Source organism: Trachurus trachurus (genome assembly GCF_905171665.1).
Source record: "Trachurus trachurus genome assembly, chromosome: 5".
Classification (NCBI taxonomy): Eukaryota; Metazoa; Chordata; class Actinopteri; order Carangiformes; family Carangidae; genus Trachurus; species Trachurus trachurus.
The window spans coordinates 25,967,685-25,985,257 of record NC_139896.1 but is presented as its reverse complement, the minus strand read 5'-3'; the positions used below and the strand labels follow the sequence as shown (position 1 = coordinate 25,985,257).

Genomic DNA, 17,573 nt, shown 5'->3' with positions numbered 1-17,573 from the left:
ATAGGAACAAAAAGAGGAATGTGTCTGAAAACAAAATTATTCCAACTTGGGCAACAGACAGTGTATTATAGACTTGACAGTTGTATATGTTTGAAATATATTCATGGATAACGCCTTGAGTTGAGCTGAACAACCATCTCATTTTCAAGGGGGTCCAACATAAAACACAAAATAAATACAGTCACAGCAACAGAAAAAATATTTGTAAAGTATATATTTGTTGTTATCTTGTCTGTGAAAACGCTTTTTGATCATTTTCCATACTGAACAGTGTGTAGTGTGTGTGGGTAAAAAGAGTTAAAGAAAAATGTGGTAGGGATGTGGAAAAATTTTGGCTTAGGCTATTGACCGTGTGATAACATGATTAAAAACATGTCATAGTATATAAATAGGGTTTAAGCATTAAGTCAGTAATGGACCAGGCCAGGATGTAACTCTGGATAAGAATCACCTGCTGTGATCGTAATCTTTAAATAAACCCTCACTCAGCATTTTCCCTGCCTCCTGGGCTCCGGGTGAGCGCACTGGGTTTATACAAAGAGTTGGATTCAACACAGCAGAACATAAGTCACGACTCACGACTGAGATACAGCTCAGACAAAATGACCACGGAACTTGGAAAATGTAAGAGGTCGGTCTCGTGGCTCCAAAACAAGACTTCAGTGGTAAAGAAACTGGACTCTATAAACTGGAAAATTACTGTTTTGCATCAAACACAACAAAACAGGTGTGCTACTGCCAGTATCATGGTGGAGGTTTAGTGTAAACACCACTGTCCACATCTGGCTTTCACAGTTTATGTTCATCTCATGGAAACTGGTGAAACTGTTTAACTTAAAATAACAGCCAACCGTTTCAGCCACATGGCCGACAGCAGAGCTCATACCATCTGCTGGGAGAGATCTCTAAAAATCACTGACACTATGCTGTCAGTCAGTGAAGCTCAGGAGCATCTGTTTTTGCAAAAAGTCCCCAAGAGTTTACTGTAAACCTGGTGCCTTTAGTTTCATCAAACACATTGAACTACCTGAGCCAATCATTTTAAGCACTACTGTTAACTGATCTTGTAAAGTTGTGATTATATCTTCTATTTTTCAGCAGTTGTAGAAAGCACAACTTATATGCTGCAAACGCCAACTGCATTCTCAGTGTGATTTCTCCTTCTTTTGTGAGGCCTTCTTCATTATGATTGGGTAAAAATTATGAGGTCTTATTTATTTATTTAAGAGTATTCATTTATTTGTATACCGTACTATTGCTTCTTCATTTCTCCATCAAGTCGACCCAATCCAATCCATTTTATTTACAGAGCACATTAAAAAACAACCAAGTTGACCTAAGTGCTTGACATAAAAATTTATGAAATCAACATTAGGTAAATAACACACCAAATAAAAGCAATTAAAAGGGCGAAACGCCAGCAAGAACATAAGTCTATAACAGGCTAGGGGCTTGTTTCACATGAAGGGGCAGGGAGTTCCAGAGTTTGGGGCCAGCAGCGGAAAAAGCAAGTCCCCTCTGCCCCTGAGTCTGGTCTGAGGGACCAAGAAGGGACATATGAGTCAGTCAGAACATAAAGATCTTAAAATCAACTCTTAAATGAACTGGGAGCCAGTAAAGCGATGCAAAGACTGAAGTGATATGTTCCTGTTCACGTGTAGGCTACTACCAGCCAAGAGTCGGGGTGCGGCATTTTGAACCGGTTGTAGGGGGGAAGTGAGGATTGACTGGCAGTCGACTGAAGTGGATGTCTAAAAACACAGACACACTATGACATTGCAAAGCACACTGTAGTTGAAGAGATAGAGTGACAGGAAATAAGCCCCACCCCTTTTACAGTCTTTCATATCGGTTTCAATCTGACCCTGTTGTCATGTAGCAAAAAGTCAGGCATGTGCACATATCCCAGGGTTCAGACAAGTGTTTCTGTAATAATTGAGATCTACTGGAAAAGTCTTGAAGATCCATCAGTAGATCACAATCGACAGGTTGGTGAACCCCCATCACCTTCACCCTCCCGCTTCCTTTCACTGAAGGTGTCATGCTACACTGAAGTGTCAGTTCTCCTGGGAGACGCAGCAACTGTGACACATCACTCAACAACTGACAAGACGCCCACAGTGACAGAAACTGTCACCTGAAGACTGAAGAACTATACACCTCGTTAGGTTTCTGAAGTTCACATCAAATGATTGCACTTGACAATCCGAGCAAAAGCAGTGAGCATCATGATATATTCATCAAAGAGGCCACACGCAGCACTTAACACCATATCATCACCACATCTAAAGTGGACAGCTGGACCAGAAACAAACCACGGTGTCGGGTCCGGCCCCTTGACATTCTCACCCAGCTCTCTTCACATCTGACATGCTCGCCCTCTGGCAGCCATCACAAGTCTCTGCATCAAAGTCAGACATTTTCTCCTCATGTCTCATCTCAGTATCAGATCTCCGACGACGACGACGTCTTATTCGTAACACTTCATATTGTATAACAGCTTTATATGGAACACATGAAATATGCATCAGGTTTTCCAAGGTCGGCACATGTGCCATTTTGGGTTAGCTAAGGTGGAACATGTCTGCCACTGGAGCATGTCTGTGGACTAGACTTTCCAAAACCAGGCAAACCACACACACACACACACACACACACACACACACACACACACAGAGACGTGGCATTTACGGGGAAACAAAAATCCCCCTTTGAACACAACGCTCTCCAGTATTTGAAACATCTCATCATAACATCAGTGTGCAGGCGTGTGCACCATAATATTATAATCATGGTTATTATTCTGATGATATGTGTAATTTGAAATCAGCTATGGGCTTACTGTGCAGTAGCTCCATCTGACCACAACGCACACAGTGCAATGTGTGCGAATGTTAGAACGAAGCAACAAAGAATCTGCTGCAGCAACAAACGCAGCGGCTCTGAAAGTGTCCTGGACATGGGGCAGGCTGCAGGGAAGAGACTAAATTATGCCCTGTGCAGCATTTTTCACAACCGTAATAGACGCCGTCTTACCACAGGACACTATTTCTGTGTTGTTATGCTATAATCCAGAGTGACACTGAAATTAGTAAAGTTCAAAAGTGCAGCGCGTTGTGCACACATGATAGATCTGTTTTATTGGCAGTGACATCACCGATCATTAGTGGTATTCCCAGGGTCATGCATGGACTCCCTGTGTAGAATTGAATTACTACATGGTGTGTGTTGTGTGCATTACTTCATGCTCACGTCGCTACGGAGAGTCATTTTTTTTTAATGGTGCTGACCAGAATTTGTCAGAAAGAAAGCAACAAGTAGATGACAGTGAATTCTTGCTCAGATTCAAACTCCTCTTTACTTATTAAATGTCCTGTGGAATATCTCAACATGTTTTAGACAGATAAGCAGTCTTGCATGGCTGCCAGTCGATCAATCTGGCTTTGATGATGCTGTCACTCTTCATCTGGAGCCATCATCAGGTCATAACTTTAAGGTTGCAGCTATATAATCTGGTTATAGTGCTTCAAAGACTCAGCCTCAGATGTAATTGGTGTTAATTAGCAAACATTTAATTCAAATGTAGAGCATGGTAAAAAGAAGAAAAAAAATCACATGCTAACCATCTGCATGTGACCATGTGGCCTTGTGACTATGTGTTAGCAGTTAATTCTAGGATTCTTGGGGGCAACGCCACACTGAGGTTTTTGTACAAAGTCGTACATCCAGAAACCTTAGCGCTGATTAGGAGTTATGCTTCTAGCCATAAATGTTTGTTTGCTATATATTGTTTCTTTTAGCTCACTGTTTGGTCTCCACCAACTCCTACAGGAAACTTTCAGCTCTTCATGGTCAGTATGTGGGCCAGGCAGCAGTGAATCACAGGATTTTATCAAAGAAAAGAAAAATGAAATAAATAGTAATAGGAATAAGCAGAAATACATTATAATGCCCTGTAGACTTGAAGTGCAGCTTTCAAATTGGAAAAATGGAAAATGTTTAGCACGGAAATCTATTGAAATCCCTCAAAGGTATAAATGTATATTTTAAAAATGAAACATTTCAAATTATACCCAAACATTTCTGAGCAGAAACATCACCGTAGCTTCACATTTCAAACGATTTTGTTGCTTCAAGCACCAAGAGAAAATCTGATTCAGTCTTTGATCGGGACATCAAACAGCAGAGCATGAATGACCATGCTCCGCTGTGTGTCGGTCTAAATGCAGATGAGTAGTGTGAGTGCGAGCCTGATGCAGTGGGAGCCTATAGCACACACACACACACACACACACTGGTATGAGTCAGCAGCACATCCCAGACAATTAGTGGGCACATGACTCCCCGTCCCAGGCAGGAATAATAAAAGTCTGGTGCAGGACCACTGAGTCTTTGCAGGAATTAGTTCAGCAGTGTGACTGTGCGCCGTTCCCCTCAGGCCTTTTCTGTGCAGACGTTCACATGATGGATATACAGTATCTCAGTCAACCACAAGACACTATTGTTGTTGTTGTTGTTGTAGTACAGGACTGTGTTTGCCAGCTGCTCACATGCTCCATAAATACTAATCTGTAGTGGTGTAGTTGTATATCTGAGCTGTTCTGAAAAACAAGGTCACTCCGGAGGATGGAAAGTTTAGATCAATGAAATGATTTAAAAACCATTTAAGGCAGGAGGGAACTCAAACTTACCTAGCAGAGAGCTGAAAAATCTTACAGGTGCAAAGAGAAGCTGAGAGTGATGAGCTTTATCTTCAGGTGTCCATCACTTCATCCCTCATGTGATCTGACTGGGCTCCGAGCCCTGTGCTACTCTCCTGCCTGATGGGACAGCGAAGCAGCAGCCTCCGGCTCTAACAGCACTGAGGAGGACCGAAGCATCCCTGTCTCCGTCCGACGCCCGGATCAAAGTGGGAATGCTCCGCTCCTGCTTGCATAACAATACTCTAGACAGATCCTCTGCTGCAGTTGGTGCCTGTGGATCCGACTACTTAGCTAGCAGGCGCACGCTCTGACTTGCAAATGGACCTGGCACCGTTCCAGTTCAAATCTCCCTCAACAAAAGTGCTGAGCTAAAAAAAAACTGGGCCATACACCTGGTTAAATACTCATAACCTGCCTCACACTCTGCACTTTCTTGTCTTCCATCTGTCTCTATCTGTCACGGCGCAGCGTGGCAGGTTGCGTATGCATCTTTTCCGCCCGGCGCTCAATGTCCTGAGTCACAGCCAGAGCCAGTGGACCGGACTGATTTGAATTGTCACTGCATGTTTGTAGTTGGCTGCCTATGGGGCACAGGCTCCCTCAGCACGACCCTCAATGGGAAATCTGGGCCAAAAGAACTCAAGAGGTGTCAGCTCAGGAAAAAAAAAAAAAAGGAATGACAGCAGTGATGATCTGGTGACAGCATGGGCTCACGCTCACTTTTTTTCATATAGCCCCCACCCTCCCCCCAAAAAAATTTGCATCCAAACTGTGACTAAGACACCCTCCCTTTGTTATGCGGGGACAAATATTGCAACAACAAAAAAATGACTCAGGCAATCATTTTACAGGGCAGATTATGTGCAGGCTGAGGACATGCACCGGATCATGACCAAATTTAGTGAGTGCCGGGAGCAATGAAACAACAGGAATACTGGTGTGAAGATTCAAGGCAACGGGTGGTGTGATGGTGTCTTATGATATATTCTCTCTTACACATTCGTGGAGTCAGAGCTCTCTGCAGGAAGACTGAAGTTCATGAGTGGAGATTATAGACTTGCGGCAGTTTGGAAATTAGAGCCCTACATCCTCTGTGTTGAGTCACACACAGGAGATGAGTGAGGATTACAGTCAAAGATTGGGAGGGGGGGGGGTGTCTGACTGAACATAGAAATACTCAGAAACGTGTAATTAATCTGCATGTGCACAGAGAGAGATACTGTATATACACATTCACACACACTAGCTGACCTTGAGAGGTACAAATTGCTATCTGCATTATTAGATCCTGTGCATGAGGGTGAACATAATCGCAGCTTAATTAAAAGGTGCCTGGATAAGAATCAGTGGGTTCACAGTCAGGTACAAACAGCACGAGTGATAGCAAAGTCCCTCATCCCTCACTCTACTCTCGCAGCTTATTAATTGTGCACTTCACACTCTGTTGCTCGCATGTTCTGCCTCAGTTAATAAACCTCGTCACCTTTTGCTTCAGTTCGTCTTACAGCAACTAGTCTGCACCAGAAGCTGACAGAGAGAGAGAGAGAGAGAGAGAGAGAGAGAGAGGGGAATCAGGGTGTGTCTCAACCTCACTCAGACATTATCTCTGCCTATATGTGACCTCTGCTGACTAATTCATGAAACTGCATCTCTTCCCCTCTCATTATGGCCACGGAGCGTGCATGCCGCAGAGCACATTAAACTCTAGAGTCCGACTGCTGCTTGTTGAATCAGACAGAGGGTCGTGCAGCCAAACCCCCACCTCCCAACCTAACTAAACACAATTATTCCATTTCCTCAGCTGAAATGTAGCAAATCATGTTCACTGGAAGAATGAGGGGTTTTATTTTTGCACCAGGAACCATGCTTATTACATTATATGAAGAATTACGAATACTTTTGGCCACTTGTGTTTGAACAGCTTGCTTTTGATTCCCCACATACAGGCCTGGAAAGGACCCCAGCATTTTATTGCAAAAAAGTTAATTCTAGACGGATTAGTCTCATTTCCCTCAAAACAGTGGAAAAAAAAAATATTAAGATTAATTCAGACCACGTTACAATTTAATTTGGTTTACTGGTGACCAAATAATACAACATTCAAACCCATTAAATGTTCATCAATTAATTCATAAACTCTATAAAAAGCACTGCTTTTCCAAAATGACGCTCTAAAACCCAAACATACTACATGTGAATTAATATCAGAATAGATTAAGAAAACAAACTAATGTTCACATCACAGAAGCTGGAACCTGTGAACTCTTGTCAATTTTGACTTGAATGATTAATCACTTATTGAAAATAGCAGCAGGGTAATTAATAGACTGGTTAACAGACTGATGGTTTCCGCTCCACAGTTAAAACACATCTGCAAAAACATGCAGTTTGCATGAGATTTTTTTTTTTTACCACAAACAAACATGAACCAAAGCATGGACACCAGCCACAGTGGATTAAACACTAAACACCAGAACGCGCAAAAAGCTAAATACACTAAAGACACAGACGGCTTAGTTGCCATGCAAACACGTTCTCAGTCGTCTCACCTCCTCCAGCTCTTCTTCTTCCTCACCTGACAACTTGGCAAAGCTTCTGTGGGAAAACGCTGCCAAAACAAGACCATTAGCATGGGAGGAGTCCTGGCTTCAGGTCAGTCAGTCAAATGCAACAAGAGTCTGTGCTGAATTCCTCCATGAGACTCCAGTGAGCAATCACCACTCCTCTGTGCAGTGATGGATGGACCACAGCCCAGCCCAGTCCCTGCCTCTTATCTTGCTTTGCCTCTTATCCTCTCCTCTTCCTCTGGATTAAATCCATTGAGTCTCTGTCACACCACTCCCCTCTTCCTCTCTCTTCTCCCTCCCTGTCATGAGCATAATCACATGTGCACATACTACACAACTATCCAAGGGCGGATGTCCACAGAGCAGAAACAGAGGGCTAGTGTTGGCCAATCGCTGGCTATAAATAGGCTTCCTGAGTTCATCATTGTCTCTTCCTATGATGGTGAAGAGCCTAGAGGGCTTGGAGAGAGGGAGGAAGGCAGACCAAGCAGCATCACTCTCTGCTGGCTCTTGCTTCACTCCCTGTATCGACTCCAGGCTCCCTATCAGTTTCACCTTCCCACATCCTCCTCTTCTGGTACGAGACAACCGAGCCATGCTGGAAGTGCTGACATCCATGTTTTATACTATTAAAGAAAACACAAGATTTCTCCTTATTTGGATGAACAGCAGTCTGACTGACTGTTGCACTGACCAGCGTCCGTCCATTTACAGTAATGTAAAGGTCACATGTGTGATGTGTTCTAATAAAGTGTGAAAGACAGGAAGGCTGGACCGGCACAATTGTTGAATGTCACGGGCACAAGATCACAAGAAAAATGCCAACAATGCCCTTAGCAACAGAGCCTCACCTCACTCGTCGAAGTGTTTCTGCAACACAGCTCAATTAATGATAATAAGATGCATAAACAGGTTTAAAATATATTAGTAATTTAGTACTGTGTAGAATATGTATGGTGTGGTGAAACAATAAAATCCTATTATCGCTGAAAGATTGACTTTAGTAGGTTCACAATAGGACTGACTGTATGAATGTTATTAATGTGGTTGTTTAACACTTTATAAATTATGAATTAGCAGGTTGTAAGACAGTTGACATATGTTGATTAAAGCTCCCTATTTGGAAAATGGTTTAAATGCTTACTGCTCACTAATCTTCCCAATCAGGGACGTGCACATGACTATAGAGGGGCAGGGGCTCAACATCAGAAAAGGGCAGTAGCCTATGTACAATTTTTTCGGGCCTTAATATCAAAATAAATTAATTAAAATGAATTACAGTTATTATTTAGTCGGTAGAGAAAGCCTGCACGCCTTCAGGACTGCAGTCAACACACTGGACCAATTTCCCAACTTCCCGAAACAGAGTCATGACTTCTGAACTGGTAGGCTAAGGCCAATATGGTATTGGGTGCACATTAACATGGCTTGCAGGGAAAAAAAATCATGTGAGTACAAGTGCAAAATAGAAGTAGGCTAAGCCTACAGGCTACACACACAAAACCAAGAAATGACTACTGTGACTGCTACTGTGCATATTTCAGAACAGCAGCAATATTTACCACAGCAAAGTCACAATTACCAGTAACTCAATATCTGGAAACTAATTCAAATAGTCAGTGAAATCAAGCTGAGTGAGTGATTCCTCCTGTTGCTGCTGTTCACTACATTCAGGTGATGTTAGACAGAGGACGGGGTGGGGCTTAACTCTTAACAAGCAGTTACCTAAACAAACACAAATGAGCGCTTTTCTGAAATATGACTCATATTAAGCTCATTGAATAAGTGGACGGCGACTTGTCAGAACCGACAAGGAAGTGATGTTGGTGGATTTATAACTCACAAGATTCGACACAAGTCTCTCCACTGTCACGTCTCATCTATGTGCGGCACACAGAGTTATCGATGAGGCAGCAGCTTCTACTTCTCTCTCTCTCTCTGGACGTGCATGTGAGGGAGCGCGTCCCCCCCCCCCCCCCCCCCCCTCAGTGAGGGACAGAGCGGAGCAGCAGCGGACAACACACACACCAACGTACACACAGTACCGTGTGTATTACAAGGAAAAGCGTACGGTAGATAACCGTGGCATTTTTACAGTGCGGTTGTTTACATCCTCATGCACAACAGGAATGCATTTATTGAAAAAAAAAAAAAACATAAAACAAAAAGGGCACTTTTTAATACGAGGCAAAAAGGGCAGGGGCTCAAGCACCCTTTGGGCCCTATGTGTGCACGTGCCTGTTCCCAATGAGTCAGGGGGTCAGAAAACCAGTCAGTATCTGGTGTGACCACCATTTGCCTCATGCAGTGCAACACATCTCCTTCGCATAGAGTTGATCAGGTTGTTGATTGTGGCCTGTGGAGTGTTGGTCCACCCCCCTTGAATGGCTGTGAGAAGTTGTTGTATACGCCGTAGCTATATACCTGTCCGGCGGTGAGTATGCTGCCCATGCAAAACTGGGATGTTTTCAGCTTCCAGGAATTGTGTACAGATCCGGGCATTATCATGCTGCAACATGAAGTGATGGTCATGGATGAATGGCACAACAATGGGCCTCAGGATCTCGTCAAGGTATCTCATTCAAAATGCCAACAATAAAATGCACCTGTGTTGGTTGTCCATAACATACGCCTGCCCATACCATAACTCCACCGCCACCATGGGCCACTTGATCCACAAAGTTGACCACTCATCCACACGACGCCATACACGCTGTCTGCCATCTGCCCTGAACAGTGAAAACTGTGACTCATCCGTGAAGAGAACACCTCTCTAAAGTGCCAGACTCCATCAAATGTGAGCATTTGCCCACTCAAGTCGGTTACGACAACAAACGGCAGTCAGGTCGAGACCCCGATGAGGACGACGAGCATGCAGATGAGCTTCCCTGAGACGGTTTTCTTTGTGCAGAAATTCTTTGGTTATGCAAACCGATTGTTGCGGCAGCTGTCCGGGTGGCTGGTCTCAAACGGTCTTAGAGGGGAACATGCTGGATGTGGAGGTCCTGGGCTGATGTGGTTACACGTGGTCTGCGGTTGTGAGGCCGGTTGGATGTACTGCCAAAGTCTCTGAAACACCGAGGCGAGGTTGAAACCGGTCGGCGTCTAACATTTTAATAAGAAGATATGCCCTAATTTAAAATAAAGGCTTTTTAAAGGAAATTCCTTGGCTCGTCGGAGTGCCTGAAGTAAGCTTTTTTGCTTTTGCTCTTCTAACTTTGGACTTTTCAACTTCATGAGCACCTGAACAAACTGCCTGGAGTCTACCCCTCACCTGTGAGCACTTGGTAACTTTCTTTGTTTCTCTGAAACACCTTTGGAGACAGCTTATGGAAGAGAAATGAACATTCAATTCACAGGCTCTGGTGGACATTCCTGCAGTCAGCATGCCATTGCACGCTCCCTCAAAACTTGCGACATCTGTGGCATTGTGCTGTGTGATAAAACTGCACATTTTGGCGTGGCCTTTTACTGTAGCCACTAGCCAGCAAGCCTAATGCACACCTGTGCAATAATCATGCTGTCTAATCAGCATCTTGATATGCCACACCTGTGAGGTGGAGAAGTGCTCACTAACACAGATCTCGCCTGATTTGTGAACAATGTTAGAGAGAAATAGACCTTTTGTGTACATAGAAAAAGTTTTAGCTTCAGCTCATGAAAAATGAGAGCAAAAACAAAAGTGTTGCATTTATATTTTTGTTAAGTGTTAATAAAATATAATAACTGCATTATTATTATCATTACAGTCATATGCCATTGGTCCTGTCATAAATCCTTTATTAGGGTAATTTTAGTGTGAAGTCGTGTTCTTTAGTGTTTTAAACTGATTAGTGCCATGATCAGCCACATGCAGAACAAGTGTCATGTGACTGTTTCTCATTGACCTGTTGCTCTGAGTCACACAGCTCATTTAACCCACAGAGTGAGAGAGGACATCCCAGTGTTTCAGCAGAAACACCTTGTAAGGCAGCAGCCACAGAGTTTCTCCTTAGACCGGCAAGATTTACAGGCAGGAAACTAGAGATATCAATGCTGCTCATACTTTCTCTCTTTATCAATGGCTGCTGGAGACAGAGGATCATCAGCAGGGAGCATGTGCATGTTAAGGAGTCATTTCACCCAGATATACAGTACAGAGTAGACCCCCCCTCCCTGAGGACAAACAGAAAACACACTGCACGAAATATCATGAGAAAATGTCACGTGTGGTTTAGAGCAGGCATCAGTCACAAAAACTGTCATCAGGCTCATCGGCTTCCTGCTTAACAAAACATAATGCTTCAACTACAGCTTCAACTACAGCCATGAATATAATCCTACAGTACGAATATGAGGAGGTTTTTTTAGAGCCAGACAGTGAAACAGACAAATTAGTCATGTGACCTCAGGCCAACAGATCACGTTTCACTCGCTAAAGACCAGACACAGAAAACACAGTGAACGATGGCTGTAGCACAGATCTGACAGAGCAACATCATGGTGCCTGACAGGACGAACAGGACAATATAATTAAAAAAACTACTGTCTCACAACTACTGTTAATGAAATGTGGATGGAAATGTGTGCAATTTAAAGCTGAAGGTCAGCACTAAAACTATAATGTTAAAAAGGAAAGCCAACCACGTGTAATGTAACTCACCCATAAAAGACGTGCTAACCAACTTGCCAAGCAGTTGTCAACCTCTTGGCAAAGCGGTTAGCATCGTCGCCTGCCGTGCAGGAGGCCAGGGTTTGAATCCCACCTAGGGCAGGCCGTGAGAAAACACAACGCAGAGGGCCAGATACGATCATCGGCTACACATGCCCAACCTAAGTTGTTCAACATTTTGGCAAATTGGCCCATTGCCATATTCCCTATAATCTTAGCAGTAGGTTCATTACCTTTAATTGTCGGTGTGAGCTATTTTTAGAATGCCGGAGTAGAGCCGCAAGCTGCTCAGAGCTATGCTACGGAGCTTGGGATTTCTTCGTTTCCCTCATCAGACTCATCAAATACACAATCCAACAACTCCAAACGAGGCAAATGCAGAGACTACTTGCTGAAAAACTGCATTAGCGGTTTTGCATGAATTTACCTCAAAAACAACTCTCATAGCGTAGTGAATGTGCAGGTCACAACTTCAGCAGCAGCTCACGGCTCTGCCATTCTAAAAACAGCTTGCACCGACAATTAAAGATACTGTAAGAACCTACTCCTAAAACTATAGGGATTATGGCAATGGGCCAGTGATATTCCAATAATGGATAAACTGCTATAAAGGAGAAGAAGAGTCTGTTGTGTTGTTGTTTCTACTGACCATGCAATCTGAGTACTCAGAGGGAAATGTAAATCTTTGAAACACAATGGGGGACAATCCTAAGTGAAGTGACTATGAACTTTCCCTGTTGTTCACTTGTCAATTTGTCCGCAGTGGGGCAGTAGGCGCTGTGCAGCAATGGGGAGCTAAAAGAGCACACAGTCTAACAGATGTAGAACAAACAAAACAGCACAACAACCAAAAGCATAAATATATAAATAAAAAAGAAAAACGTTTCTTTGCTCTAACTGAACAGATGTATCACTTCATAGTTCCTCCACAGTCTCCTGTACTGGAGCTGTCTCTCACTTGTCAGTTTCTTTGCATGAAAGCATTTGCCAAACGAGTAAGTGAAAATGGAAATGGTTTAATCATTTGCTAATTTGGTGATGTCGTGCTGCTGTGTGTTATTCTTGGTCCTCAAAACTCAGACCAGTTACCTCTTGTTACCATTGAGGGTCGCCAGTGTGCAGAGTGACCTTAGGGTGTTACTGTTCCTGTTTCGTAATTTTACCATGTAGGGCAGTTTTGATTGCATGAAGATTAAAATAATATATTATCTCTATTATGGAATAGAGATAATATATTATTTTAATCTATTAAAACCTGTCCATCTCTCACCATCCTCCCATTCTCTACATTTCACTCCCTCTTTCTGTCTCTGTGTCCTGACTCCTCCCTCAGTCCTCCACTCAGCCTCACTCACTTCTCCTCATCAGACAAGTGTCTCTTCTCCACTCACTCGTCTCCTGTTGTCATAAACCAGCCACAGAGAGGAGCAGCCCTTCACCTCACCACCAGGTAAGAGACCAATTTAAACTGAAGTTTCTGATGAGAGCATAGGAAACTGTAATGATTTTTAGAAAGAACTTACATTGATCTTCTGAAAATTGGAAGTTCTGGGGTTGATGGTCAGAGACGATTTGCGGGTTAAAATAAAGTAAAGAGGCTAAACGTTAAAGTTGGAAAACATCCTGTTATTGTTCTGGATCACAGGAACGACTCCAGACAGGAAATAACCCTGAAAAGGTGTCGCTGCTTTGCTGAGAATAAGTTTTATATCTAAAGAAAACGCCTAAACATTTCTGTCATCACACTCGGTTGAAAAACAAGGCTTGTTTTATGGCCACTTATTTTTAAGATTGTTTAATGAATAGTCATTAAATGTGTGTAGTGTGGTCTGCTGGGTTTGTCTGAGGTCAGGGTTGCTCAAATGTGATTACAAAATAAAATGCAGGGAATTTCCTGTTTATCCAAAGCGATCTAGCTGATTACGGACTGTGTGTGGATGAGAGCTGCCAGATGACGCATCTCAAACATAACATGACATTTGTCGCCAAGTCCTTTAACCTCTGAAACTCAGAGCTGACACTAGTGTAGTGTCTATACAGGGCATAGTCTGATGTCATGTGCTCTGCATGAGGTAGTCCAGTGATATCAGAGAAAGTATTTTGCATTTTATGATCAGGTCCTTTAGATATCCACTGATGCCAACAGGCGTAGGCAAGAAGAGGCAGAGAAACACCAGTGTATCATAGCAAACTGGGGCTTCTCCTTTTATAGGTTTTGTTGTACGTAGCCTCAAGTGTTGCAGATGGCCTCTGTCTGCAAAGCAGCTCTGAACGTTGTATATACAGTCAGTGAATGAGAAATGTACACAAGCCGCTCTCCCTCCGTGCTCACAGGATGCCTTTCGGAGGAGGAAACAAGTGCGGCTGCTGCCAGAAAACCGTCTACTTTGCTGAGGAAGTGCAGTGCGAGGGGAAGAGCTGGCATAAATCCTGTTTTCTGTGCAGTAAGTATTTCAGTTCTCAGGTAATCTGCTTTATTTGTCCACTGACTCCCGTAATAAGTCGGAAATCACGAGAAGTGCCAGGGAGGAATGCGGGGTATTTGGCGTCGGGGGTAGGAAAGTGAGCATCCGCAGGTTTTCGCTCAGACATCTGAGTCCTTATTTGGGTCCAGCAAAACGTGACAAAGGCTTGGTTTTCCTTATATGGCAGAGGAAGGTAGGGGCAACTCCCCCCTCCCCTTGGGCACAGTCCAGTATTTATCTGAGGCCTATAAAGCTCATAGTGAGTATGCCATTTTCCTCAGTCAAACGTCACGCATAGCTGGGGGTGAAGTCACAACTAAACATCTGTGAAGAAAAGTCCAGGATTGTTTCTGACTAAATAGGGAAAAAAGGAGATGGACCATATTATTGCATGTAATTTGTTTGTTTTTTTCCCTCTGTTGCAAGTGGTCTGTAAGAAGAACCTAGACAGCACAACAGTGGCTGTTCACGTGGACGAGATCTACTGTAAATCCTGCTACGGCAAGAAATATGGGCCAAAGGGCTACGGCTTCGGAGGTGGAGCCGGCACTCTGAGTATGGACACAGGAGAGGGTCTTGGAATCAGACCTGAAGTGTGAGCGAAACATCACCTCCTCCTGTTGCTTTCACTGTAGATCCATGCCAAAGAACATTTTTACAATGTATTTTCAAAACAGCAAAACAAAAGAATCCACATAGTAGCTCTTTCTCCCTCTGTTGACTTCCCATTCCCGCCAAAATAAAACCTCTGATTCTTGTTGACAGACAAGCTCCTCATCACCCCACCAACAACCCCAACGCCTCCAAGTTTGCCAAGAAAGCAGGGGGCTCCGACGTGTGTCCCCGATGTGGCAGAACAGTGTACGCAGCCGAAAAGGTTATTGGAGGAGGAAATGTAAGGAAGATCCAATGCACTGACCTCTAAATTCAACATATAGTACTTTTTTTCATGCAATTACATTTATTCTGATAGTTTATACCCTGTATATTTCATCTTTTTTTTTACTGTGTGCTGTAAACTGCCTTGAGAGGTGCCTATAAATAAATTGTATTATTATTTATTAGTTAATAGTGGGCAACTACTCTGTTCTTTGTACATTTTTTAAATAAACCTATCTCACTGCTCTCTCTCCTCAGTCCTGGCATAAGGCATGCTTTCGTTGTGCCAAATGCGGCAAAGGGCTGGAGTCCACAACCGTCGCTGATCGGGACGGGGAGATCTACTGTAAAGGTGAAACAGTTTGTGAAACAATCATTCACTTTGGACAGAAAACCATATTATACAACTATTATTTTTGATGCAGAAAAGCCAAACCTTCGATAAATCCAATATATCTAAAATTGTAGGATATGTTGATTTTTATTTAAATCTTTCGGCAATGTGGAGATGTTTCCCTCACTCATGTGTATTTTTCACTATTTTGTTTTATTTCATTGATCATTCATGTATTCGACCGTTAGTTCGGAACTTCGTAAAACTAGACAATTCTTATTCTTGTTTGATGAGTCGGGATCATGGCTGTGCAGGGTGCACAACTTTCGTTGTACATGCATGTATACATGTTCAGTATCTTAAAAATGGGCAAAACAGCCTCCTCATAAAATGCAAGCATGATGTTGACTTAAAAATTGCAGTTTGATATTTAGTGCACTCCTCCTCCTCCTCCTCCTCCTCCTAGTTGTTTTGTGAGATACAGCTTTATTTACTTTGAGTAGAGTCTAAGCTCAGCTGACAGTGCAGAAGCAGTTGTTGTGAATTACTAAAGACAGAGGCTGAAGAGGTCAGTAGACCTTTTGCCATTTCAAAGTAAAACACAAAACTCTTTTATATGTATAGTTCAAGCTGGTCACTTCCATGGGATTTAACAAACCAACCAGCAACAGTAAACATCCATTCTTTTGATACTGTGCATCTGTAAATCAAGATTTCACTCAGGAGTGAAAACACAGGACTTATCTACAGTGTTTCTCATTCACTGTCACTTCATTCACAGGTTGCTACGCAAAGAACTTCGGTCCCAAGGGCTTTGGCTTCGGTCAGGGAGCCGGAGCTCTGGCTCACTCCCAGTGAAGCCCGAGGCTTCGGCCCACCTGAGACCGATATCTGGTCGGCTCTGATAACATCGCTTTGAGGATCCTCCGAGGATGGCCATCCATTTTTTAGTTTACTCACTGCAGCTACAGGCAAAAAGGAAAGATAAACGTTTCTTGCTTATGTGTTGCATTAAATCCTGGTGTGTCATTTTCTACCCTAAGATTTAAAATACACTGCGAGCTAACTCTGTTTGGATGTGCAGACTGGGGCGTTCACAGCCTCACATCAAGCTTCATTTAAAGTCTTCCAGCCAGCTTCTGTTAGAGGTCCCAAGGTCGAGATACAAACAGTGGGGCGATCGTTCGTTTGGTGTTGCAGCTCCCAGGCTGTGGAACAGACTGCCACCCAACATTCGCACCATTACTGACCTCAGCCTTTTTAAATCGAAGCTTGAAATTGAAGTCCTGCTCTTAAGTGTACTTATTTTTGCCTGTTTTTATTCTACTGTATGCACTTAGAGGGCCTTTAACACCCTGCAGCACTAGTAGCACTTTCTTGTGTCTTCTTACGCAAATACGCATCATTGCTGAGACACAAAATAAATATTGAGCAACAAAAACAACGGATGTTTTTCTCATTCGCTGTGATGGAACGTTTTGTTTTTACACAACTGTCATTGTTTTTTTGTCATTTGGATCTGATGGAATCTGTGTGGTGCGTTGTTGGGTGTGTTTGTGGTGGTGTGTGATCATCCTCGCACAGAGCAAAGTGCCAGCTGCTGTGGTGAACAACGGAGTCGCAGTGCTCAGCCCCATCTCTGCCTGAGCCGAGGAGCTGGCACACTGACCGGAGTGCCAGGCAGCTGTGGTGGTGCAGGGCAGTAGTGTTGGTGTGGTTGAGGGAGGAGGGCAGCTGTTTGCTTTGGCGCCGACTGCAACATGTGTGAGTCGGTCACACAGCAAAAACAGGACTGAAATCCAGGATGAAAGGATGAAAGTATTACCACACTCAATACCTCAGGATCTTCTTCCAGAGCTTTAAAGTGGTCAGACTGAAGATAAATAGGAGGAACTAAAACCCGTTTCATCTCTGGCGTCTTCAAATAGACTTAATGTTTGCTCTAAATGTCCCAATATTTACTGCACAGATTAC

The 17,573-nt window shown here is 43.3% G+C and overlaps 2 protein-coding genes across 2 annotated transcripts in view; one reads left to right on the top strand and one right to left on the bottom strand.

Moving 5' to 3' along the window:
- nav1b (neuron navigator 1b) overlaps window positions 1-17,573 on the bottom strand; it is a 96,903-nt gene that overhangs the window by 70,579 nt on the left and 8,751 nt on the right. The window lies entirely within an intron of this gene.
- On the top strand, window positions 13,282-17,004 carry csrp1b (cysteine and glycine-rich protein 1b). Its single transcript, XM_083971363.1, has 6 exons — window positions 13,282-13,371; window positions 14,256-14,365; window positions 14,813-14,981; window positions 15,152-15,281; window positions 15,524-15,617; window positions 16,381-17,004. Exons 2-6 carry the CDS (start codon window positions 14,257-14,259, stop codon window positions 16,455-16,457), a joined length of 579 nt encoding a protein of 192 aa, XP_083827489.1. The 5' UTR covers window positions 13,282-13,371; window position 14,256; the 3' UTR covers window positions 16,458-17,004.

Coding starts and splice junctions, on each gene's coding strand:
- csrp1b (XM_083971363.1), top strand. CDS start 14,257: ATGCCTTTCGGAGGAGGAAACAAGTGCGGCTGCTGCCAGAAAACCGTC. Junction 15,282..15,523: donor AGGTTATTGGAGGAGGAAAT/GTAAGGAAGATC, acceptor CTCTCTCCTCAG/TCCTGGCATAAGGCATGCTT. Junction 15,618..16,380: donor CGGGGAGATCTACTGTAAAG/GTGAAACAGTTT, acceptor CTTCATTCACAG/GTTGCTACGCAAAGAACTTC.